The 23,225-nt window shown below is 42.7% G+C and overlaps 10 protein-coding genes across 10 annotated transcripts; 7 read left to right on the forward strand and 3 right to left on the reverse strand.

The window, feature by feature from the left end:
- Positions 1–15: 15 nt before the first annotated feature.
- EAE98_002059 (uncharacterized protein) lies at positions 16–1,061 on the forward strand (the record flags this gene model as incomplete). Its single annotated transcript, XM_038949678.1, has 3 exons — positions 16–80; positions 142–251; positions 322–1,061. The coding sequence occupies 3 exons, from the start codon at positions 16–18 to the stop codon at positions 1,059–1,061; spliced, it is 915 nt and encodes a 304-aa protein (XP_038813417.1).
- Positions 1,062–1,415: 354 nt separating this feature from the next.
- EAE98_002060 (uncharacterized protein) lies at positions 1,416–2,388 on the forward strand (the record flags this gene model as incomplete). Its single annotated transcript, XM_038949679.1, has 3 exons — positions 1,416–1,468; positions 1,526–1,668; positions 1,721–2,388. The coding sequence occupies 3 exons, from the start codon at positions 1,416–1,418 to the stop codon at positions 2,386–2,388; spliced, it is 864 nt and encodes a 287-aa protein (XP_038813418.1).
- Positions 2,389–3,484: 1,096 nt separating this feature from the next.
- EAE98_002061 (uncharacterized protein) lies at positions 3,485–3,994 on the forward strand (the record flags this gene model as incomplete). Its single annotated transcript, XM_038949680.1, has 1 exon — positions 3,485–3,994. The coding sequence occupies one exon, from the start codon at positions 3,485–3,487 to the stop codon at positions 3,992–3,994; it is 510 nt and encodes a 169-aa protein (XP_038813419.1).
- A 759-nt stretch (positions 3,995–4,753) lies between these two features.
- EAE98_002062 (uncharacterized protein) lies at positions 4,754–6,308 on the reverse strand (the record flags this gene model as incomplete). Its single annotated transcript, XM_038949681.1, has 4 exons — positions 4,754–4,776; positions 4,830–5,462; positions 5,513–5,928; positions 5,995–6,308. The coding sequence occupies 4 exons, from the start codon at positions 6,306–6,308 to the stop codon at positions 4,754–4,756; spliced, it is 1,386 nt and encodes a 461-aa protein (XP_038813420.1).
- Positions 6,309–7,432: 1,124 nt separating this feature from the next.
- EAE98_002063 (uncharacterized protein) lies at positions 7,433–8,540 on the forward strand (the record flags this gene model as incomplete). Its single annotated transcript, XM_038949682.1, has 2 exons — positions 7,433–8,111; positions 8,167–8,540. 2 exons carry the CDS (start codon positions 7,433–7,435, stop codon positions 8,538–8,540), a joined length of 1,053 nt encoding a protein of 350 aa, XP_038813421.1.
- A 924-nt stretch (positions 8,541–9,464) lies between these two features.
- EAE98_002064 (uncharacterized protein) lies at positions 9,465–10,679 on the forward strand (the record flags this gene model as incomplete). The annotated part of the gene is made up of 4 exons (XM_038949683.1): positions 9,465–9,584; positions 9,636–9,684; positions 9,734–10,148; positions 10,208–10,679. 4 exons carry the CDS (start codon positions 9,465–9,467, stop codon positions 10,677–10,679), a joined length of 1,056 nt encoding a protein of 351 aa, XP_038813422.1.
- A 462-nt stretch (positions 10,680–11,141) lies between these two features.
- On the forward strand, positions 11,142–11,564 carry EAE98_002065 (uncharacterized protein; the record flags this gene model as incomplete). The annotated part of the gene is made up of 1 exon (XM_038949684.1): positions 11,142–11,564. The coding sequence occupies one exon, from the start codon at positions 11,142–11,144 to the stop codon at positions 11,562–11,564; it is 423 nt and encodes a 140-aa protein (XP_038813423.1).
- A 2,212-nt stretch (positions 11,565–13,776) lies between these two features.
- EAE98_002066 (uncharacterized protein) lies at positions 13,777–14,871 on the reverse strand (the record flags this gene model as incomplete). Its single annotated transcript, XM_038949685.1, has 2 exons — positions 13,777–14,634; positions 14,731–14,871. The coding sequence occupies 2 exons, from the start codon at positions 14,869–14,871 to the stop codon at positions 13,777–13,779; spliced, it is 999 nt and encodes a 332-aa protein (XP_038813424.1).
- Positions 14,872–17,319: 2,448 nt separating this feature from the next.
- Positions 17,320–19,020, reverse strand: EAE98_002067 (uncharacterized protein). Its single transcript, XM_038949686.1, has 2 exons — positions 18,149–19,020; positions 17,320–18,084 (listed from the first exon to the last, which is right to left on the reverse strand). The coding sequence occupies exons 1-2, from the start codon at positions 18,638–18,640 to the stop codon at positions 17,566–17,568; spliced, it is 1,011 nt and encodes a 336-aa protein (XP_038813425.1). The 5' UTR covers positions 18,641–19,020; the 3' UTR covers positions 17,320–17,565.
- Positions 19,021–20,298: 1,278 nt separating this feature from the next.
- EAE98_002068 (uncharacterized protein) lies at positions 20,299–23,058 on the forward strand (the record flags this gene model as incomplete). Its single annotated transcript, XM_038949687.1, has 2 exons — positions 20,299–22,057; positions 22,109–23,058. 2 exons carry the CDS (start codon positions 20,299–20,301, stop codon positions 23,056–23,058), a joined length of 2,709 nt encoding a protein of 902 aa, XP_038813426.1.
- Positions 23,059–23,225: the final 167 nt, after the last annotated feature.

Genomic DNA, 23,225 nt, shown 5'->3' on the forward strand with positions numbered 1-23,225 from the left:
CTAGCTTCAGGAAATATGATGAGTGAGCAGACATCACCTCCACCGCCTGACTGGCCCAAAAGACCAATTCTTGATTACACGTATGATTCAACGTTTACTTCAATTGATAGAGCTTCCACTAACCTCAAGATCTCAAATCAGGAAAGACGACGATCGTGTCTCCATCTGCTTAGGAAATGGACCTCCAGAAGCACCAAACAACATAGTTTACCATGTCTCACGGCTGCGCCTGGCCTATCATTCCCCACGCTGTATGTATCTATGCACTGAGTGTTCTCCTGTCTCTCTTATGATTGACACTTCCATCTAATTATTGTCTAGTTCGTAAGCTTTCCGATGAAGATGTTAGCTCGCGTGGGTTCGGTTTCTGCGAGATCTCGAAGTTTTGGAGGGACAAGCCTGATATTTTCGGTCATATAGTACAATACGTGAATACTGGATCGATCATTATCCCAACTCATGTTGCCCACAATACATTACTCTCTGCTTGCAACGAGTGCTCACCGTCCTCCATCGAAAAACGCTACAAAGCCGGTCTGAGTCTTTCAACCCTAGTGCATATTTGGTATCTTGCAGACTTTCTCATGATGCCGCATTGCCAAAATGTTACGATAGATCATATGTACCGACTTCTTTGCCACATCGCCACTCATAGTCGTGGGTATGAGTGGTTTTATGACGGCAGCCCTCTCATTATCAACGAGTTTATCGATGCTCTTCAAATCGCAGTCACCGCCGAATCAACAATGGCTGGAGGAATCAATCAGGTTCTGCTTCTGCTCGAAGAATTCCTTGCTTGCCATTCTACCTACCATAGGTGGACACGAGAGCAAAAAGATTTGGTACCAAGATCAGTTCTTGAGGGTGCAATGTTTGTGGTTCGAGAGAGAAGTGCGGAGCAAAGACGACTCACAAATGAACTACCTGAGGATATTCGAGAAGCTACCGTGAGAATAGTGGGTGAATTTTTTGTGCATGATAATGTCGACAAAGGATGTTCCTTTCACGATTTGAGCGTGGACTTTGATTTCGATGATATTTCGGGGCCGCATTGGGAATAAGCTGCTTAGCAACGTTTCCTATTACTGCAATGAAAATTAGAGAATGACAATGCATCAAAGTTACCGCCGGCCAAAAGTCAAATTGGCATTGATTCTAGGTAGGTATTTCTAGCATCTTATAGCTACTTCATACCATTCATTTCCTATGAACTTGAAAAAGAATAGGCTATCCATTCGGGAAAGGCTAGATCCACTCTATGAAATGAGTATTGATAGGTTAGAAGTGAATATCAAGAGACCAGAACCGTGCAGTTTTTCTCCTCAGACCTTAATCAAAGACGGAATCATCCAGCCAACACAACTGTCAAACTGCATAAAGCAAAGAGATATTTACACACAGATCATCTTGCAACCATGACGACACCTTCTAGGAAACACTGGCCCAAGAAACCTATTCTTGATTACTCGTAAGTGATTGGTTTTTTTATGCAGCAACAAGACGGTTGCTTTAATACAGCATGTAGATATGCAGCTACGATTGGAAGAAGTTTTCTAACCACCGCGCACTATAGTAAAGATGAATTCATACGTATTAACGTCGGAACTCCGCCAAATATCGACACCTTTTATGTCTCCAAAATCCGTCTTGCCTACTACTCACCTTACTGTAAGTTCTCCCGTTTTCACAAGATCACAGTTTCGGACTAACATCTCCCTAGTCCGTACATCCTTGAACTTTCTAAGAGAAGATAATCAAGTCATCGAGCTTCCAGATACTTGTCCCAAGATATTTCGTCATATCGTTCAATACATGAACACTGGAACAATTATCATCCCAGAGTCTGATGAGGTCATCGTAGACCACAAATATTCAAAAAATACACCAAGGGAACGGCACCTGGATCTCCCTGTCCTTGCCCGCATTTGGTTTCTAGCTCACTATCTTTTGATTCCTCACATTCAGAATATTGCTATACACCTCATGTATGCACGTGTAACCCATAGTGGAGACCATAGTGGAGACATACGAGCATCTATCGTTGACGAAACGGTTGCTGCGTTGGATATTGCATGTGGTAACGACGGAACTGTGGTCGAAGAAGACAATAATGTAATCAAACTTTTACAGCGTTGGACAATTCAGATTTCAATCAAAAACCCTTGGTTTGACGATCGAAAGCGTCGATTTTCGGGAAAGGCTTTGGGTATTATGGCAGCCACTTGGCGAGAAAGTGATAACTCGCAAGATTATGATGATTATATCATACCATTGCGAGTTGAGATACGGCATGTATTTCAATATTACGTCGAGGACAAGATTGACGGGGGAGATGTCATGGAGGGACTGCCAGATTTTCCACCCTATAGAGATTCAGATGAAGAATAGGCGAAAGCAGAAGGAGAAACGGAAGCCAGATTGGCATTCAGGGTTTCAATCGACATGGCTAACTCCACTGAGTCGAAAATAAACAATCTCGCGATATACAGCTTTCCAAAGAATCATACAGCTTCTCTTCTCTTCATTCTCTTCTAGCTAATGACAATTTTTTGCTTAAATAATATGTACTTAAAGATATGACCATATGTATTCCAACATTGGAGTGGTATCTACGACTGAGAAACATAAAGTTCATTTGACTAAAAACATGAAGGATGAGAGACCGCGAACAGCGTTGATGTGGATACAAGAAACCACTATATGATATTTCTAAGGTCTATGGACCATATCAAGGTCGCTATGCTCAGCTCCCAGCGACCTGCTACCAAGCTATGGGACTATCCTGTGCAACACTTTTATACATCCAACCCGATAGGAAGTAAAATCTCATGAGCATCTCCATTCATTCTTCAGACTCTTAATTTAGACAAAATTAGGGTCTAACGATCCACTGTGAAAATCAGTTACGAGTTTCCTACATCCTCTTTTGGACCCAGGTGCAAGTGCCCCCAACTGCATACCATTCTCTTCGACTCTCAACACACCATTTACCTTATCATGAGACGCTTTGTTTTCTTCCCTTTGCGAACATATAGTACCATTGCAATAAAGAATGACGACGTATATGTGTGAGACTATTCAGCCTATGACAAGCATTTCCCCGCTTCATGTGTAACAAAATAATCGTTAAATCACCTGCCTCAAAATTTACCCGGAGAGCATCTTTAATTCATCGAAGAATAACTCTCTGATTAGGGTTATGAATCTCGAATCTTAATCAAGATGTCTGCGTCAACCTCACTTCCATCTTCAATCAAAATTGTTGATACAATGCCCTCCCTAATCTCCTTCCTCGATGACCTCACCTCCGCGCTCACAATCCCAACCTGCACATCCACTCTGTATCTCTCTATAAGCCCCCGAAACATCACCACCCCATCTCTACGGAGCCGCTCAAAACAACCCAACCTACCTCCTCGATCTCTCAGCTCTCTCAGCCAAAACCCTCGTCAATACTCACTCCTCACAGCGATCACTAACCATAATGCAATTCACGCATGCGCCCTCTCCAGGTCAAGCTTTCGAAGTCGACATAGCTGAATACATTTCCCTCAGAACTCTCTTTGAATCTCCGCATATACCTAAAGTCGTCTTCGATGTCCGCGATATTTCGCATTTTCTGTACACTGAATGTCACATTTCGTTGGCCGGAGCCAAGGATCTTCAACTTATGGAACTAGCTGTGCGCGACGTGGGTAAAGACAACTTGGGAGATCTAGCCAAATGCGTTGAGCTGCATAGTCTTATTTCCTCTACCCTAAAAAAGGAATGGGAAGCCAAGCGAGTAGCTCTACTAACAATTGAAAGCCAGCCATGCGAGCAACGTCCTATGAGACAAGATACCATGCAATATTACGCTGGAGAAGTAAATATGCTTCCTGGAATATACAGAGTTCTTTGCACGAAACTTCGTCCAGAGAAACTGTCGTTTTGGAGAAATGAGATAGAAACTGCGACGAAGAATCGAATCGAAGCATCGCAAAGTCCTTTTTAGAATATTGTTGAAAAGAATAGGGCATGGGGTTCCTGGACTGAAGAATATTTAGAGGTGGCCAGTGAATCCTGGAATAAAGATATGTTTAATCGGGCAGGAGGATTAGAAGAAGCGGAGGAAGACCGATTCGAAGAGGTATTGGAGATAATGCGTGAGGGGAGAGTCCTGGATGAAATGGAGTTTGCCAATAAGAGGAGAAGTGGGTAGATTGACTCTTAGAATGTCAACTTGCAACGTAAAGTTGATTTTTGATGCCGCTATCACTGAACTAAAGTCTAGGGATGAAGGTAACATTTGATATGCATGAAACCTGATTCTAGAATGAAGTTGGTGTTTCTCTACGTACTAGATAAAAAGGAATTAATCGTCAACATCCGCGAACTTTTTAATACAGCACATGCAGTGTTCCGATGTGGTTTGGACCTTTCTCCCTCACACTTGTGCATATCCGATTCCCTGTTAACGCAAAGATCTACTTCGAATCTGCTCCAATGTAGGAAGTCCGTTTTAGATAGGAAGATATGTTGGAAGTCACATTTTCACATAGATCAAAGATGGGCAAGAATCATTCATTTCGTCATATGCTGGAGAATACATGGTTGGCCTTCTTCATTAATATATTACCATCGGCTCTCATCAATCACGAGGCATACTCGACGTCTCCTGGAAACCCGTTTGATCATATTTAAAATGTCCTGATTTGTCTATGATTACAAGTCTTGCCGTGCAAGCTATGCCAAACGCCGCCAAAGAGTCACACTATGCGTAGAAATTGACAGTGTCTGTAATGAGTTAGTATTGTAGAAAAAGTGAAATAGAGTCATTGAAAACATACCCTTCTTCTTAGCTTGGACCTCCGCAATGGCATCGACATAATGTTCGTGGCTAATCTTGTTCTTTCCCATTCTAAGTGCAATCATACCAGCTTCCACACATACCGCCTTCAACTGGGCTCCGCCAAACTCATCTGTACTTCGTGCCAATTCGGGCCAGTTGACGGCATCATCAACAGTCATCTTACGGCTGTGAATCTTCAAGATTTGGGCACGAGCTTCCTCGTTTGGTAGAGGGAACTCAATCTTTCTATCGAGACGACCAGAACGGAGTAAAGCAGGATCGAGAACATCAACTCTGTTGGTTGCTGCCAATACCTTAATACGATCATCCGAGGCGAATCCATCAAGTTGATTCAGTAGCTCCAACATAGTTCTTTGCACTTCACGATCTCCGCTCTTCTCACTATCGAAACGTTTTGTACCAACAGCATCCAGTTCGTCGATGAAAATGATTGCTGGTGCCTTTTCCTTAGCTAATGCAAAACAATCTCGTACTAACTTTGCACCATCACCAATGAACATTTGTACGAGTTGAGGACCGGCGAGTTTGAGGAAGGTTGCATCTGTTTGCGCGGCGCAAGCTCTTGCGAGGAGTGTCTTTCCAGTACCAGGAGGACCATACATAAGAGCACCTGAGAACGTCAGCATATCTGGTTATACACAGACAATATATGGAACAAACCTTTGGGCGCCTTGATACCAATCTTCTTGAAACGATCAGCCTCCTTCATTGGCCATACAATTGCTTCGACCAATTCCTCAATCTGTTTGTCCAACCCTCCTACATCTGTGTATTTTTCCGTAGGTTTCTCGTCAACTTCCATTGCCTTGACTCTGCTATCATATTCCGCAGGTAATGTATCCAGTACGAGATATGAATCCTTATTGACACCAATCAAATCACCTGGCTTCAACTCATCTGGGTCCACCAGACCAATTAATGGAAGGAATATGGTTTGTCGAGTAGAGGTTTTAATAACTGCAGACTTTCCAACTCTGGTAGCATCGAGATCGATATTTGCGCCTTCTTCAGCAGATTCAGCTGTTGGGTCGAGATCGAGTAACTCGACAACGTTTCCAACAAGGTATGGTAGTTGTCTGCACAATGTCAGTGGACTGGCTAAACTGTGATAACAATCTGCCGATTATCATAGCTGTACCTACCTGTTATTTTCAATCTTCTCAAGGTTGTCCTTGATCTTCTCGCCCATTGCAGCCTTCTCATGTGATAAACGTTGAAATTCGCTCTTCATGATTCGAGAGTCATTCTCTAAAAGTCGTTTCCTTGTGAGAATATCTTGTGTGCCTAAGCTATAGATCTCCTCATCTATAGGGTCCTCTTCCTTTTCAGATTCAGCATCCTTCATTTCAGCATCGGCGTCATTAGTTTGGGTTGGCTTCTTGTCCTTGTCGCCATCGTCCTTCTTCTCTTCCTTTTGCTCTCTCTCGAGATCATCGAGATCTTCTAATGTAGACATTTTGCAGTTGAAGTTGTGTTTGAAAGATTCGAAAAGGGCGGGTGAAGTTAGGTTTTAGAGTAACTGCGATGGGATGGAATAATGGTAAATGTATTGACTTTCAAATGTTGTTTCAATATCTAAGAGCTTCCAAACTGACCTGGAGCTTCGGCGCGACGTATTAGCGAGCAACTTAATACAGTACTGTAAGGCAACCAAAAGAAGGCGCGGCTCAAGGCTGTGACCAAAAAGAGAGTGAGTTGTTTTCACGTGATTGGATTACAAATTTAGATTTTCTAGTTCGAATGCAGCTGGCATTCCTCGTCTTTGTACGAAATCTTCTCTGCCTACTTCATCCTCACCGACAACCTTTCCGACAACCACCACCGCTCGCTCGCACATCAACAGAAGACTGTGACATTATCGTTCTTGAACAATCACAAAGTTGCCGGTCATCTTTACGACGATAATTTTGACAACTTCTCAACAACGATTTTGATACATCATTCACGGACGCCTTTATTGGTCATTTGTTCTGCGAAAATCTTCAAATCCGTCGACGAAAGCAGCAAGCGCACTCTCCCACCCTACATTCTTCTACCTTGCGACACTTTAATTTATTCGACTCGAAGCTCAAGTCGACGACGGTCGCATATTCAGATAGTCGAACTCTTTACAAAGTCTTCCTTGACCTTGTAAAACGAATTACATTTCTGTCGTTTCTTTTTTACAAATCAATCTTTCAACTACGGCCACACTCATATTCACCAAATCACTTTCTATCTATTATACGAATCGACCATCAGTATAACACATACTCACTCGTTCTCGAATCTTCGTCGACCGTAGGTGAATCTTCATCGACCATAGAACTGAGTCTGAATCATAGATCAAGGGACTAATTCCTGTTGTCGTACTCATCTTGATTTATTAACTCAACCTAATTTCCCCACAATACCGCCAAACTGCATTCTCCGCTTTTTATCAAGCTTTCAACTACAATCCTTTGCGATAAACCTACTGGAGATATCAGAACCCGTCTAGCTGTAACGAAGAAAAGAACACAAGTTCGCCGCAAGCCAAAGAGACGTCCAGTCTTCGACAAGCTTGATAATATTTATCGACCAAAACCTTACAAACCAAAGATGATGGCTCAACCGCCATTAGACAAGAATTTAGAATGGAGTCAGAATTTGAACGTCACGGTTATGTGCAAGGACTGCAAGGAGATTCCACCTAATCTCGTGGAAGAATTTTCTTCAGGAGATTTGGTTTGCGATACATGTGGTGTAGTTATTGGTGATCGAATTGTCGATACCCGCTCTGAATGGCGTACATTCTCCAATGATGACCAGGGAAATGACGATCCATCCCGTGTTGGTGACGCTGCTAATCCTCTCTTGAACGGTTCTCAACTTTCCACCACAATCGCTTTTGGCGACAGCAGCGTACGCAGTCGTGAGCTCTACCGCGCCCAAGGTAAACAAGGTACAGACAAATCAACAAAGGCTTTACTCGCAGCCTACAAAGAAATCGGCGCTCACTGTGATGCTGTCAACATTCCAAAAAACGTTTCGGATACCGCAAAGCACCTTTTCAAACTTGTCGATGACGCCAAAGCCTTCAAAGGTAAATCCCAAGAAGCGATCATTGCTGGCTGTATCTTTATCGCTTGCCGTCAGTGCGGTGTTCCCAGAACCTTCCGTGAAATCTACGCTTTGACGAAGGTTTCGAAGAAGGATATTGGTAGAACTTTCAAAGCACTTGAGAAATTCTTTGCTTCGGACAGTTCGGCCAAGAAGGCGACTGCTGATGCTACTGGTGGTAAGTTGTATAAGCTGAAGATCTTATACTGGTATATATTAACATTGCCTTCAAGCTCTTGCGGCCCCAGATGGTTATCAGACAACCACGTCAACCAATGCCAAAGATCTCTGTACTCGTTACTGCAGTCAACTTGGTCTTAAGAGTCAACAGTTCGTCAAGATATCCCAAGGCCTTGCTGAAAAGGTTTCTACCGTCGGTGATCTCGCTGGTAGATCGCCTTTGTCAGTTGCAGCCGCTTGCATCTACATGGCATCAGCTCTCCTCGGAAAGCCAAAGTCTGCAAAGGAGATATCCCAAGTAGCTGGCGTTAGTGATGGAACTATCCGTACGGCATACAAATACTTGTATGCGGATCGAGAGAAACTCATTGAACCTGAGTGGATTGCTGATGGCAAGGGCAAAATGGAGCTCCTACCGGTTAGTTAAGTGGGTGATACCACAAAACCTAATGGGAACCTTTTGCTTTGAGATTGAGATTGGGCGAAATAAGGCGTAACTAATGATTCTTTTGCTTTTTCATTGCGGGATTGGTCGATGCCTCGGCGTAAATGCCTTGTATTCGAACTTTGAGTTACATTTACAGGGCGAGAATGGACCGAAAATGTCCTGGTTTCTAGAGTTTGTGGTTTTGCTTACTGGCGCAGATAAGACAGGTTTGAGAGGTCCGAAGCTCATGCTAAGAAAACAGTTCTTACGTCGACGACGATATTGACAAAAAAATGGTTTGTTTTATTTTAATAAGGTCTAGATAGAATACATCTATCACGTAAACCTGATTAGATCTTGACAGTGTATCATGTGCCAAAGTCGTCCACAGTGATCATTTCACATATTAGAGAAATCCACCGCCAAATCAATCTTAATTAATCCTCCACAGATCATTCATCTAATGACTGATTATGCTTCGATGTTCAAAAATTGCTCCGAGGGTGTACTATATTTTATGTATTCACAATACCTACGCGCCCAGTGTCTTTTTTTTCCCTTCCCCTTCAACGCGCTTTGAACACTGTTCTGAGTTTATGTCAGGAATGAAAAGTTATAAATAAACGTTTGAATCCTAACAGCAATATGTATCTACCTAGGTAGTCGTGGTAGTCTAGTCTAGTAGTTGAATCGTGATTGTTGCTCACCACTTCTCAGAAGATACCTCGGCATGTGAGAATGGCCGAAGTGTGGGGATTATGAATGGAATTCCGGGGTAGCTCAAAGCTCTTGGTCAATCGTGATCCTCTCTTTCTTTCTTGTCACATCACATATCTTTCAATTCAATTCTATTCAATCCTCTATTTTCAGGAATCAATTCAAATTTGAAAAATAACAGTAAAACCATATCATATAATCATCAAGATGTCTGGTCCAGGAGCTGGTTTCGAATATCCCGCAGAGGAGGTTTCTTGGTTGAAGAGAGATGTTTTGCTCTTTGCTAACAGCATTGGGTGTACGAATGACGAGCTACATTTCTTATTCGTATGTGTTTGATACTCAATTGTAAATGGCACATTTTAACCAGAGGCACAGGAATTACATCCCAACTTTGCCGTCTTTCCAACATATCCTGTTCTTCTTCGTAAGCTTCCTCCCCCTTTCGCTTTATAAATCTGCTAACATAGTCCAAGCATTCAAACGCACAACCCAAGAAGTAATTGACTTCTATGCTGCTTCCTCCGCAACCCCAATTCCCGGTGTGCCAAAATTCGACTACAGACGCGTTCTTGATGGTGGACGTTCAATGACTTTCCTCAAACCACTCCCTCCTACCTCCGCTGGCAAAACCTTCGAGTTACGCTCTAAAGTTATCGGCGTATATGATAAAGGAAAATCTGGCTCGGTTGTTGAGACACAACAGGAGATTGTAGACAAGAACAGTGGAGAAGTGTATACCAGGGCTGTTGGGAGTGCATTCTTTGTTGGTCAGGGTAATTGGAATGGACCTAAGGGTCCGGCGACCCAGAACTTCCCTCCACCCGAAGGAAAGAAACCTGATGCTGTTATGGAACACCAAACTACAAAGGAGAGTGCATTATTGTACAGGTATGGTTCTGTCTTGGAACGCCGTTCGGAGTCCCCGGCTAATGAATGACGAATGGCAGATTGAATGGTGATTACAATCCTTTACACGCAACACCTGAGCCAGGGCAAAAGATGGGATTCGGAGGGCCCATCATGCATGGCCTTTCATCATGGAACTTCACCGCGCATGCGCTCTTGAAGGCTATTGGTGGTAGTGATCCCAAAAACATCAAAGAATTTTCATGTCGATTTGCATCGCCAGTCAAACCAGGCGATAAGTTGATCATCGAAATCTGGAAAACTGGAGAAATTAAAGAAGGATGGGAAGAAATTCGATTCATCACCAAAGTAGAAGGTGGAAAGGTTTGCTTGAGCAACGGAAGAGCTCTAATGAAGACTGTAAGTGGCAGTTCAAGTGGTGGAGATGGAAAAATGCTAGATCAGGGTATGGCTAGTATCAAGGCGAATTCTGGTTCGAAGACTGGCGGCGCTGCGAACTCTCCTGGATCTTCGGCTAGAGAGGAGAGCAAGGCTCAAAAGAGCAAGTTGTAGTCTATGTTTCGGCGTTTAAGTGGGAATAGGAGCATAGATGAAGGATTATAAATTGTTTGGTATTAGACACCCATACGATAAGCACTCCAGTTAGAATGAAATATAAGATGTTGGAAATCGGAATTGGACCACTGAAGATTATTTACTTTCAAAAAGTGTAACAACAAAGCTGCATAGCTTAGTATCTGTATGGTTTTCGGATAACATTTGAACAATCTCGAAGTCGAGGGTTGTTTTGTGGCACAAAGAACCTCGAAATGAAGTTTTGGGTGGAACAGCACCAGAACAATGTATCCGGCAAATCTATAATTGAGATGCGATTATCGATGAGATGGAAAGTTTTATTCTTCAGCAATAACTTCATATTACAACTATCCACATCACAACATTACAAACAACCATCTACACAATATTTTCAAGCAATCTCTCAAAAGATCAACAACTTTATCAACCACCGCGAAAATGGCACCAAATTACAACGAGAGTGAACTCGCTAAATTCACCCAAGTAGTACTCGATCATTACCGCGAAAACAAGTTTTCCAAATGGGTATACACTGCGGTAGCCATGACAATCGAACAAGCCAGACACCTGGAAGGAGGCGACCTCTTTGCATCCGATCCTTGGCCAGGTCGCACATATACCGTTAAAGCTTGTAGAAACAAATGGTATAGTCTGCAGAAAAAAGGAGAGGTTGAGCCGGCTCATGCTCCAGCGACTAATGAGCTTGCAATTCCTGATCTGATGCATGAATACTGGGCCAAGGAAAAGGAAGAAGAGATGCTCTCTATCTTCTATGGTACTGACTTTCCTGAAATCCCAGATGATGTGTTCAAGGAGATCGAAGCGGAGTTGGAACGCAAGAAGGCAATGCAAGCTCAGTGAGCTCGTTGTCTTCATCCTACTACCTCCCTCTTCTCGACCGCGAGAAGAGATCAGTAAGTACCTTCTGAGAAGCTAGACCTTTGAGACTGGTTCTCATTGAGCTTGGCTCTCAAGTCGCCCGTCGGCAGATTTTCCTTTGTTTCTGATTAAAGCCATTGTACCCTTTCCTCGACAGGATTTCATTTGTTCTTTGATTTGCTTAGATCGCATTGTTTCCTAAATTTAAAATATTAAACCTAAAAATTCTTTCTCTGTGATTTTTCTCTATTATAACTCTTTGTGATATCTTTTACTAATTCTGCCTTTGAACTTGATGAGCAAGGCTTTGTGTGAACAAAGAAGCTTCTGTTGTTGACTTACTCCTAGGAACAAGGGAACATCTTGAAGGCTATTTATCTCAATCCCTATTCGAGAAGTGGTTTCCATACCATTCATCAATAATTTCTTCCCCATAATCTGTTTTCTCTTTCCCTTTTACTTTCCCCCATTACTCATCTATCGACATCGTTACTTTCCAGTTTCATCCCGTGCGAGTTGTCTTCTTGATGGTGCTCCGGAAGATGGCCCATTTTTGTCAAGGCATTGCGTTGCAAGATGGAAGTCACCTTCCTCAAGTCCACTTTAACTACCGACCAACTTGGATCATTACTCTTTATTAATACTTTTAGAACAGAGCAATCAATACGCTCTTGGAGATTACTGCTCAAGCCGTGAACGATAATCCAATTCTCTGGAAAGCAAGAACTGATATACCTTCATTAAGCTTAGAGAATTTCATAGTCAAGTTTTTCACTAGACTACCCTACAGGATGGTAAACCGAGAGGGAAATTGGATCGCATGTCCAAAATAATGACACGAACCCAAATAACAGAGAATACAACAATCCAATGCTCAATATCTCAATCAGTGAACATGTCTTAAAGCTGATGGGATCGGGGTGATCAGAAGGGCATTTCGTAAGAGTGGAAGAGATTGTGAATATGATATACTTACACATTTTGTCTTAAAATCCGAGAAATCATTTTAGTAGAAAATCACCATCGAAGAGATGAGTAAGTCATGCGTGAGAACGTGGAGTGAAACGGTATGGTACTAGCTAGCTATATGTATAGTTCTCAGAAGGAAGCACATAGATACTGACAGCGAGAAGTTGATACCAGTGATAACTCAGTCCGAGAGAAAAACGTCGATGAGGAGCTCGAGATATGTACCTAACAGTTTGGAATTGATACTCAGTAGAACTGATGAATGCATACCTGGTAGATACATGTCAGCGTTAAAAGTAAACTTCAATCCAAGCTCAAGGGATTTATACACCAATATCTATTGTAGATATGTAGTAAAAGTGTTCTAGCAATCTGTGGATCAATGTCATCCTATCAACATAAGATGATAGTGTTCAAAATCTCTCAATTCAAATTAGATCTTGATAGACATTAAATGAGTACGTATACCGCTTCGTCAACTATCTTCAAATACTTCTATAAATTACAACTTTCCCGACAAATTTCATCACATCGATATTTCTGATCCCCTAACTTCCTTCTCAGACGAAAATCAATATTGATCTCTCAAATTATGAGACGAAAGCTTATGAAGTAAAGAAAAAAGTAAAAACCAATTACGACCTTTATTCTCATTCCAAGCATTGACATCTCGTGCTTCTCGGACGAGAACAACACCATCTGCAACGACTACATGAAATTTCAATACTATCATCCGTAAACACGAGATGAAGTTTTGAATCTTTGACTCTGGTATGAACAATCATTGTTGTCATCTCGATTAATGTGATTATAAGATTTGGACTCTTGTGTTCCTTATATACACCTACAATCTTTAACCTCTCAATGAGAATCTACAGTAATTTAATCTTTTTCATTTGCTATAATCTCGTAATCCTCGTTTTAAACCACTAATCCAACTCATAGTGCTTAATTCACACAGTTTGATATCTATCTCGACAATCGTAATATCAACAATAGTCCCTTTGTGTATCCGTCTCAGTATCTAGCAACCCAAACATATTCCCAATACATTCCAGATAATACAGACCATAATAAAACCCCGAATCTTTCATATACACAAACAATATCCCTATCCCAATTCCAATCCTAATCCTAATCCTAATCCTAATCCCAATGCCTAATATAATCACAAACCAGCCTCAACCTACTCCAAGCACAATGAGACGAGATAAGAACCCCCCGTTCAAACAACATACCCCCTCATCTTCTCCTCCACCAAACCCTTAGCAATTTCCCAAAGTCTCTCCCCACTCCTCGGACTCCACGTCTTTTCAACGCTCTCCCTACTTTGAAATATTCTCCAAAGCACCAGTATCATTCTCGCCTCTCCCGTCCTACCCCGCTCAAACTTCTTCAACTTTTCCACGCCCTCAGCTTGTCTCTCTTTCCACCATTCGTTCAATCTGAACGTTCCTGCAAGTCCTATTCTTTTGCACTTCGTATCTGCAGAAATCTGCAACCAAGCTACTATCGGTCCATATCTTATGAGGTTATGCTGAAAAATTATGACCGCTCTCTTCGTATCAAAACTCTCATCTTTCGTTTTTTCAAGAAGATTAAATCCCAAGATAGGGATGAAGATACAAAGCACTGCTAATTCCGACGTCCTGAGGCGGGAGAGATAATCGATTTGACGAATTCGAGCATGCCAGTCATTTTTGACACCTTGGGTTTTGTCGAAAAGCTCGTATAATAATTTGAGCGCTTCTTCTTTGAATTTCTGTCTTCGGATTTCGAGCTCGGGTAGAGGGATAGCAAGGGTAGGCGGATCGAAACCCACGCCGCCGGCCCAGTAGATAGTGGGGTGGTGGCATTGGGAAAAGGAATCGTGAGTTATTTCGTGCGTAATTCGTGCGCGAGTTTGGGTTTCTAGGAGGTGCGCAAAGGTCTGATTGATGTAAAGATTGGGGGCGAAGTCCATAGATGCTGGTTGGTTGCGGACGATGAAGTGGATGTTTTGGTTTACTTGGGCGTTGGAATAGAGATTGATGGCGGTTTTGGTCAGGCCTCGTTCGTATGTTTTGATGAGCTTCTTGAAGGACTGGAGGAGGTTAGTCGAATTATCTTAAGTATTACAATGAGTAGGCTCTTGCCGTACTGCTCAAAATAGGAGATGAAGAGAGGGGATATAACTGACACGTGAAAGCTTGATTAAGATGACGACGTTCTTAGGCGCGTCATGAATGATTAGGTCTATAATTCGCAGGCATACATCTGCTGGTAACTCTGCTCCCCCATTGGAGGTTAATAGATTGGTAGCCATGAGATTACCGGACATGAGAAGTAAGAACTGAAGTAAGGTTGAGAGCTCGAAAGCTGGAAAAATAATTCCGTGGCAGAAACGCGTAATGGAAGACGTGGTAGTTGTGGCTTCTGTGTAAACGACGGAGGCTCGGGAGATTAATGGCACGAATCCGGGAAAGACGGGATTGTCTGTTGTGTAGGAGAACAAAGCACCAAGCCTCTTATAATAAGAGTTGAAAAGAAAGTGTTTGCGAGTATCTGCTGATTGTTAGGTAACATGTAAAGAGGTCAGGGATCCATATAGAGAATTGGGCAGGAGGGACTCAAAAACAAACCTTGTCGGTCAATATTCTGGGTGCCCAAATTGGAACAACAAGTCAAAATTATTACCGGGATATATCCCTTAGAACTGAACCACCGTTACCAGACTCAATTTCACCAATGCTTATTCTGATTTCATGAAAAACTCCTTAGGAACGACGGTTTGTATCTTTACGCACTATCACACAGTGTATATCTTCAAACAAAGCTAGCAAAAGAGAGAGGTTAGTGACCATACACCAAGAGACACATACAGAAATAAAAAAATCCAATTACAATAAAGGATCAAAAACAAAGCAATAGGTATACCTCTGACCGTATCTCTGGGATAATTTGAGCGTACACAGGATCCATATGTCAAATCAGAGATATCCAGTAAAAAGGAGTATGAGTCTTGATGATACGTTGAATGAAGCCATTAAGCGAAGACCCCTAGAAGCCTTCCCACAGACCTTCATCAATCAGTGTATGTATTTTGTGAGAAAATGAGAGGCTTCAAATGAATTGAGCAATCTATCCCAATATACTAAATAGGTAGCAGACACCCCGGGAGAAGGACTTAGAAGCCTAGGACTTTCTACTCGCATCAAGCTTTTAAGTTTTGACAATTCCACAAAGATGATGAACTTCCAACCTTCACAATAGTCTTGATCCAAACATATCTAGTACCCTCAATTATAGTCCCCAGTATAGTGATCAGCATAAGTACGCTGAGTCAAGGAAGCAGTACTTGCTTTAAGCTCTGAGACATTGTTGAACAACTCTAAAATGTTGAAAGATTAAACTTCGATATTTTCTTATACCTGGAAGACAAAGGTGCTTGTGATTGTCTTAGGTATGATGCCAGGAGTCTCCTTGGAGAATAACAAATATAATTGATAAGTAAATAGCAATATATCTGGAGCGGTGACGATTATTTATGGATGACTCCACCTGGACATCATATTATGAGCACCTCCTCTTGGCGGCGAAAGAGATTGAGGATATCTTTCGAAATGAAGAAACAAAGGGATAAAGGGACGATTGTTCATAAACCCAGGACTATGATATTCTTGAAGATCTTTCCTTCCATGCATTGCCATGGTCACCGCCATAGTCATAGCTATATCCATGAGAGGGCTTTTATTCCATTGTTTTTAAAGTTATTTCTTGTCCTCAACTCATCAGCACTAGAAACTTCTGTGTGAGATAAAGTTGCATTCAAGGAAGATCCTCTACTTCCACAAAGGTCGAATGGCAGTTTCTTCTCATATCTCCTTCCTGTTCTTATTTGACCGCAAACCTTCCATCAATTGTATGGATGCTAAGATTAAGTAACTTTTGCACTTTGCAAAAAGAGATCAGCCACTCAATAGTTTGGTAGATTGCGATCCAGACTTCTAGTAAGCAGTATCCCCACAACACATTATGTCATGACATGTCTTGTATTTAACAAACCAGAATCACAAAAGGTGTTGGATGTCCTCACCAAAAAAGCTCGAGCCACTTCGGAATAACAATCATCCATTCCGAATCTCGTGATTCCTTCCTCTTACAAGTTTTTGTTGCACATCTTAATAGTTGATTTCAACTTTTAATTGTCCACCAGTGGTCTTCTGGAAGAAAAAAGTTGTTTGCTCAGGGTTTGTACACGAAAGTTTCGAAAAATCAACTTTTTTCAACTTTTTGAGATTTTGCTTGTTGGTTCTGAAAATTGGGAGGGAGGATGATGAGGATTTGGGGATCAAGGAAAAGTTGTTAAAAAGTTGAATTTGCAAGAATTGAAGAAGTAATAGGTGTTGGGAGAGAGGTGGTGGGTGTGAAGATTGAGAGAAGGGAGTTGGGTGCCTTTCGTTCTAAAGGAATGAAAGGTAACTCTCTTCATGAGATTGTGGTTCTGGGAGGTTGAGATTGTGTAGGTGTTGCCGTGATATCAAGCAAATTCTAAACTTTGCGCTCTATGGGGTTATAGGAAGACCATCAGAAACTTGGGGATTGAGATTGAAACATTGTCCGCCTTTTTGAGCTTTAAGTATGGTAAGAGATCAAAATTTCAACCTTTTCCCTGCAGTGGTAGGTGGGCATCCACATATAATAAAGGCCTTACGATAGTATTATGTTTACTCCTTGCTCGAAGTATGTTACAATGGGGGAGAAATGATGATTGGATGAAGTTAGGTAATTGTTGGGTTAAGAAATTTGAGGGACGACGCCTACTTGCGCCACCAAGGGCGGCACTTCCTGTTTCTAAGAGAATCTTGCTTCAGATCCGATGACGAGAATTGGTATCAAAATAGATGCATATTAAATACAAAGCAGGCGTAGCAGAACCATAGACCGAGGGTATCATAATGTAAACCAAGTGTTTCCCAACCTCCATTGCCAACAAAATTCAACGATGACCACCCTAATATCATAAAAGGAAGGCCTAAGCTCTCCTAGAACTTCTTCTCCTCCCATTTAATGATTTCACACTTTCCTTTCCACTAGCAATAGCCCTTCTACTTCGGCTCTTGACCTGATGTTTTTCGGCTTCATTCGCAACATCTTCCTCCAATCCGGACCCGAGACTAGTTCCGTGGATCCAATCCAATAAACCCCATGGTGCAAAATTTCCTTTCCCTCGACTTTCGCTGTGTAGATCTTGACGGCGTGTAATTCCGCCCAGAATGATCCCGGGGACACTGCTATAACCGGACGATGCGAGTGTTTCTTCCATAGTGACAACAGAGAGGGCGAGAAGATATGTCAGAAGATGAACCCGGAATATTACCGCTGGGAGATAGATGGGGATGAAGCGGAACAGTATATAGGAGACTGGGTGATCGTAGTGGGCGACAAATGCATATGGAGAGGTGACGGAGTGGTAATAACTCTTGTGACCCCGGCTAAGGAAATTTGAAGAGCGCGCGTGAAGGATGAAGCGATGGGTATAATATTGTATGAACTGATAAAAAGTACAGATTAGCTATAGCTGTACATCTTGGCAGATACTTCGGAGAATCACTAACCTCACGAACAAGAAGACATTTCAAAGCATCCTTGGCGATAGACCATGGCATGGGTAATGTAGTAGTGACTCTTAGCGCGCTCTTATAGTGTAAGATCTCCGTAAGAACCATTTCAAATCCCGCTTGAATGGCGACTCCCATAAGGATGTTGAACAAACTGATCCCCACTACCCGGTACCATTCTGGAGCCTTTGCTCTAGACACTTTTGTCCCCCCAGTTCGAGTAGGTAAAGCTTGTTTTCCTTGCCGTTTAACTCCTACCGATAAGCTTGGTATGATAGAATCAAATACGAGGAATACAAATGAAGGCACTATGAAGAACAGTAGTCTTATCCCTAAAGTTCCCACCACCTCAACTCTCAATGCCGAATGTGATAGTACGAGAGTCGACCATGTCATATAGAAGAACAAGAAGTTGAGGGATGTAGAGTATGTTGAGACCGATGGCATGAGAAACCACCCCACCACCGGGAGCGATAGAAGAGCATCCATAGTATAGTCTATCTTGCAAACGGTTCTTCAAATGATGTATGTCTCGGAGTAGTGAAGATTTGCACACAAGATCAGAGTGTACTGGGTCTTAGATATACTTTACAGAGAGTGGGGAGAGAAATGGCGATTCACTTGGTACGAGATGCCAACGAACGGCCCGCTCCATACCTAGTTCATGGCGACAAAAGATTCGGCCCCTCGTGGTGACGATGTCATAATTCTGACGTTTCTTGATTTGTGCCCACTTTTTCCATTCATGTGGAGGATTGCTGGACTAATGCTAGCTTTTCGCTACTGCATCAGGGGTTCAAATTAGTTTACCCGCCGCTTGAATTTAATCATATGGACGAGCAATGAAATTGTCCAAGACCTTCTTCAGCTCGGGCTTTGAATATTTCTTGACATTCCTTTTGTTGATAAGCCGTACGGAAAAGAAGGAAAAAGAAACTCAAGATCCACTGCTCTAATTGTAGAAATTTTAAAGAAGCGGATACCGATGAGAAGGGAAGATGCTTTTCGGGATTTATTGGGTACGAGCCACCACAATTCATATATTCATATAAGGCATAATTACCCGGACCGACAGAACCATGGATGATGGATATTGATACCTGGATAGATATTCCCTTTCCTTTTCCCTCCCTTTTCACCGTTCTCCTCACATTCCCTCCCCTTCTCCCAGTACTGCCACCCGTATATATATCTTCTCGAAGGGTTCTCGGTGTTCTTTCTACAAGGTTCCTTTTCCAGATTGACATCGCTTCCCTTTCCCGGCCGCCTTGTCGAGATTAATTTGGCGACCCAGAAAAAAAAAAGGTACAAACCAAAGGCGTCCCACGAAGCCCACCCATAGTCATCACACCTTTCCACGAGTGCATTCGGGGAAAGACATCCATGTTCTGCATTGCATTTTGCAGGTAGAATTTGCAGCTTCAACCTATCATTGCCAATTGAAATTCCCATCTGGACGTTCCCCCGCGCATAGTCAACTTTTTGGGAAAAAAGACGATAAGCATTGAATGCCCCTGAACCTAAACTATGGGGCTTTCGACAATTCACTAATAAAATCGTTCGACTCGAGTCCTTCGTTGGAAGAAGTTTCGATTGATTGATTGATTGATTGAAGCCGAGGGGCTTTTTGATTTCTGTTCAAAGCTTTTGGAATCGGCGACGGCAACGACAATAGCAACAGCAATAGCAACAGCAACAGCAAGTTCAAATGGATCTCGTATGTCTCATAGTATAACTTCAAAGGAGTTCGCACATTGACTGCTTGGATCCTTTGGGTACATGCTTTGATGTGGTAACCTTTGCTGAAAGATTTCTGGAGTATTAATTGACCAAAGTTTCTCAACGTCTTCGTCCAGAGAGATCAACATTCATTCTTCTACTTTCATTTACTCTACATTCTCGGACCATCTACTTAATTTTGCTAGCAATCAGCCACTGCGAACAGAGTCTCACCCATTTTTTGCACCAACCCAAATCTTCTCTCGCATTTAAACAAAATTGGGATCTTTGAAACATTCTTTCAATTCTTTGTGGTTTTGAAGGTGGTGTATGGTGTCAATGCTTGTATCAAAACCATTCTAAATCATCCTAAACCTACCGATCATCTATAGTAGGCGCGAGTACGTCCGATCCTTACACAGAGCGCCATGGAGACTCCCCCACCAATACCATATCGTTCACGACAACATTCCCGTCGAAAATCTCTATCAGGTCCTTCGGCGCATTCCTCAAATCGCATATCTGTACAACCTGCATCGCCAGAGGTTATATCTTCCTTGATTACATCTCTCTCCATCATATCCTCTCCCGCGAACGATCTTTTCGAGAATCACTCACATTCGGTTTCACCATCTGCGTCGACGAGCTCCTTCTCCCATCCAGATTTACGACCATCATATACTAGGACAAGTTCGGGAGGAAGTTTTGGCATAGATTACGGAGCATTCAGGCAACCTTCATTGCGCGAACTTATTGAGGAAGAGTCGCTCGATGAATTGGCTGCCAGCCCTCCTGTTGTTAAAACTTCGAAACCTCCATCAGGATTCTCTCCGTTAACCGCACCAAAATCACCAGCGACAGATTCTAGATCCAACTCCCTTAAAAACTTTCTGCGCCGACCGGGTTCGAAAGGTTCACAAGGATCAAAAGAAAAAGATGATTCGAGCACAATCGGGAGTTTATCAATAGAGCCGGGCTACGCTCCGATACAGAAATTGGAAAGGAAAAGGTCAACGGATAGTTGGGATAAAAAACAGGGTAGAAATAATAAAGGTCTGATGTATATGAGTTCAAAAGAAAGACTCAGAGAAAACGCATCGGAAAAGACACGAAATTTCAAAGGCCTTGGGCTTGATCGTCAGGCCATGCCTAATTTTGATCAACCAACTTTCATGGCTGAAACTCCCATCACTGAGGAACCTCCCTCATTAGGCAAACACCCCATTCTCACACTCGACACTACAAAAACACCCCCAATTCCTCGCCGTTGGTCTCCATCGCTGGCGAATAGTCCCGGCGGAATTGGATCAGGTAGATTTATACCTGCACGAGATTCATCTCTTCGAAAACCGGCGGCTCAAACGAAGAAACGCGATTCAAAGTTAGCAAGTAGAAAAAGTGATATGGATCGTGAAAGGGAGAAGGATATCATTAACGAGCATGACGAAGCTCAGAGCAGGGCAAGCTCTGAATCTGGGGAATCCACAAATCTGAAGGTGCCTACTGAGGTGTTCCAACCCCCTTCATCCATATCTACAACGCCAGTCAGCAAACAACATGAGGATTTTGCACAGAAGAATGAGCATCCGGTCGTTGAGGAAGATCTTGATTGTGCTCCTGCACCTGTTATTACTCAACGAAGATCACAAACCAATCCAAGCCCTACCAAAAATAAGAGATCATCTAGTCAGAAAAGACAATCTGGTGGGATGTCACCTGAACCGCCAGAGCTAAAGGTAAAACGAAGTAGTTCACGACTCAAGCGATTATCCGGACCGCTAAGTCCTGCCAATTCGGACTATGATACCTCTAAAAAGAACCCCTCTAGACCTAGCTCTAGAGTTGTTTCTCCCGAACAAGCGAGACCTGCTTCTGTGTTTGTTGATCCTCGTCCTAGTAGTGCAGATTCTATCGATGATGCAGTTACAACTTATCTTGCATCTCCACGCTTGTCACAAAAAATCAGACACCCTACAAGCGGTCGAACTATTTCATTCTCAGAAGTAGGCGATCCTGAGGGCTCAGCAGTGTTCTGTTGCGTTGGGATGGGTCTGACAAGATATATCACCGCTTTTTACGATGAGCTTGCCCTAGCGCTGAAGTTACGACTGATCACACCGGATAGACCAGGGGTTGGACAAAGTGAGCCATATACTGATGGCACAGCGACTCCACTGAGCTGGCCTGGTAAGTTTTTTTAAGACTTTTGTCGTCTTTCCTGAAGCTAACATGATATAGATGATGTATACGCAATATGTCAAGCTTTGAGGATAACAAAATTCTCCATACTCGCACATTCAGCAGGTGCAATATATGCTCTTGCAACAGCATTGCGTATGCCACAGCATATTCGCGGTCGCATTCATCTTCTTGCCCCTTGGATTCCCCCTTCACAGTTGACAACATTTGGTACACAGACAGTCTCGCCACCAGCGAACTCTATACCTACATCTCAGCGTATACTTCGCGCTCTTCCGACCACAATTCTCAAGGTTGCAAATTCTAGTTTCATGAGTGCCACCAGTAGCTCGGTTACAAGCAGTCTTCCAAAACAAAAGAGAACTAAGCGCAAGTCAGCATCCACCACTCGAGATACTCCGACACCGAGTGGCAGGACCAACGTACTTACCCCAGGTCTGGATAAGGAGAATCAAAAGTTTGATCCTTCGAGAAGACCAGAATCTACTGTACCGGAATCAATGGAGCAAGCAGCATCAGATCCGAATGATCCGAATCATGATGCCGCAATATTAGCAGTGGCTGCGAGTACATTAGCCGACAAAGAAAGACAAATGACCTATGATACACGTTTGACGCATGCTATATGGGATCTAGCAACTGTCGGCGCAAACCCCGCTGTGGATTTACTGGTATGCTTGGAGAGAAGGCATACTATTGGATTTCGTTATGTAGATATCACACGTTCGACAGTCATTCATCATGGAAGTAAAGATACGAGAGTCCCTGTTGAAAATGTCCGATGGTTGGGCAAAACAATGAAAAGATGTGAAGTAAGAGTCTTGGAAGGAGAGGGACATGGGTTAATGGCCTCGGCTACTGTAATGGGTGGTGTCCTCATGGAAATCGCACGAGAATGGGAGGATTGGATTGAGATCACGGGGTCTATGAAAGGTGATGGAGGGAAAAGAGCTTTGAGAGAAAGAGCGAGTGTGGGTGCTTTTAGATGAGGGATTATTGGGTGGTATGTATGCTTTTGGAGTGGCATATTATGATTGATTAAGGGGATATACCCAGCGAGGATAAAAGTTGGATGGCGCTAGACGATTGATACATACAGGTATACTTTCCTTTGTCAAAGTTATTCGTGGAACGAGATGGTCAGCGGGAGTGGTTT

This window comes from Botrytis deweyae, assembly GCF_014898535.1.
Source record: "Botrytis deweyae strain B1 chromosome Unknown BDEW_004, whole genome shotgun sequence".
Taxonomy (NCBI): domain Eukaryota; kingdom Fungi; phylum Ascomycota; class Leotiomycetes; order Helotiales; family Sclerotiniaceae; genus Botrytis; species Botrytis deweyae.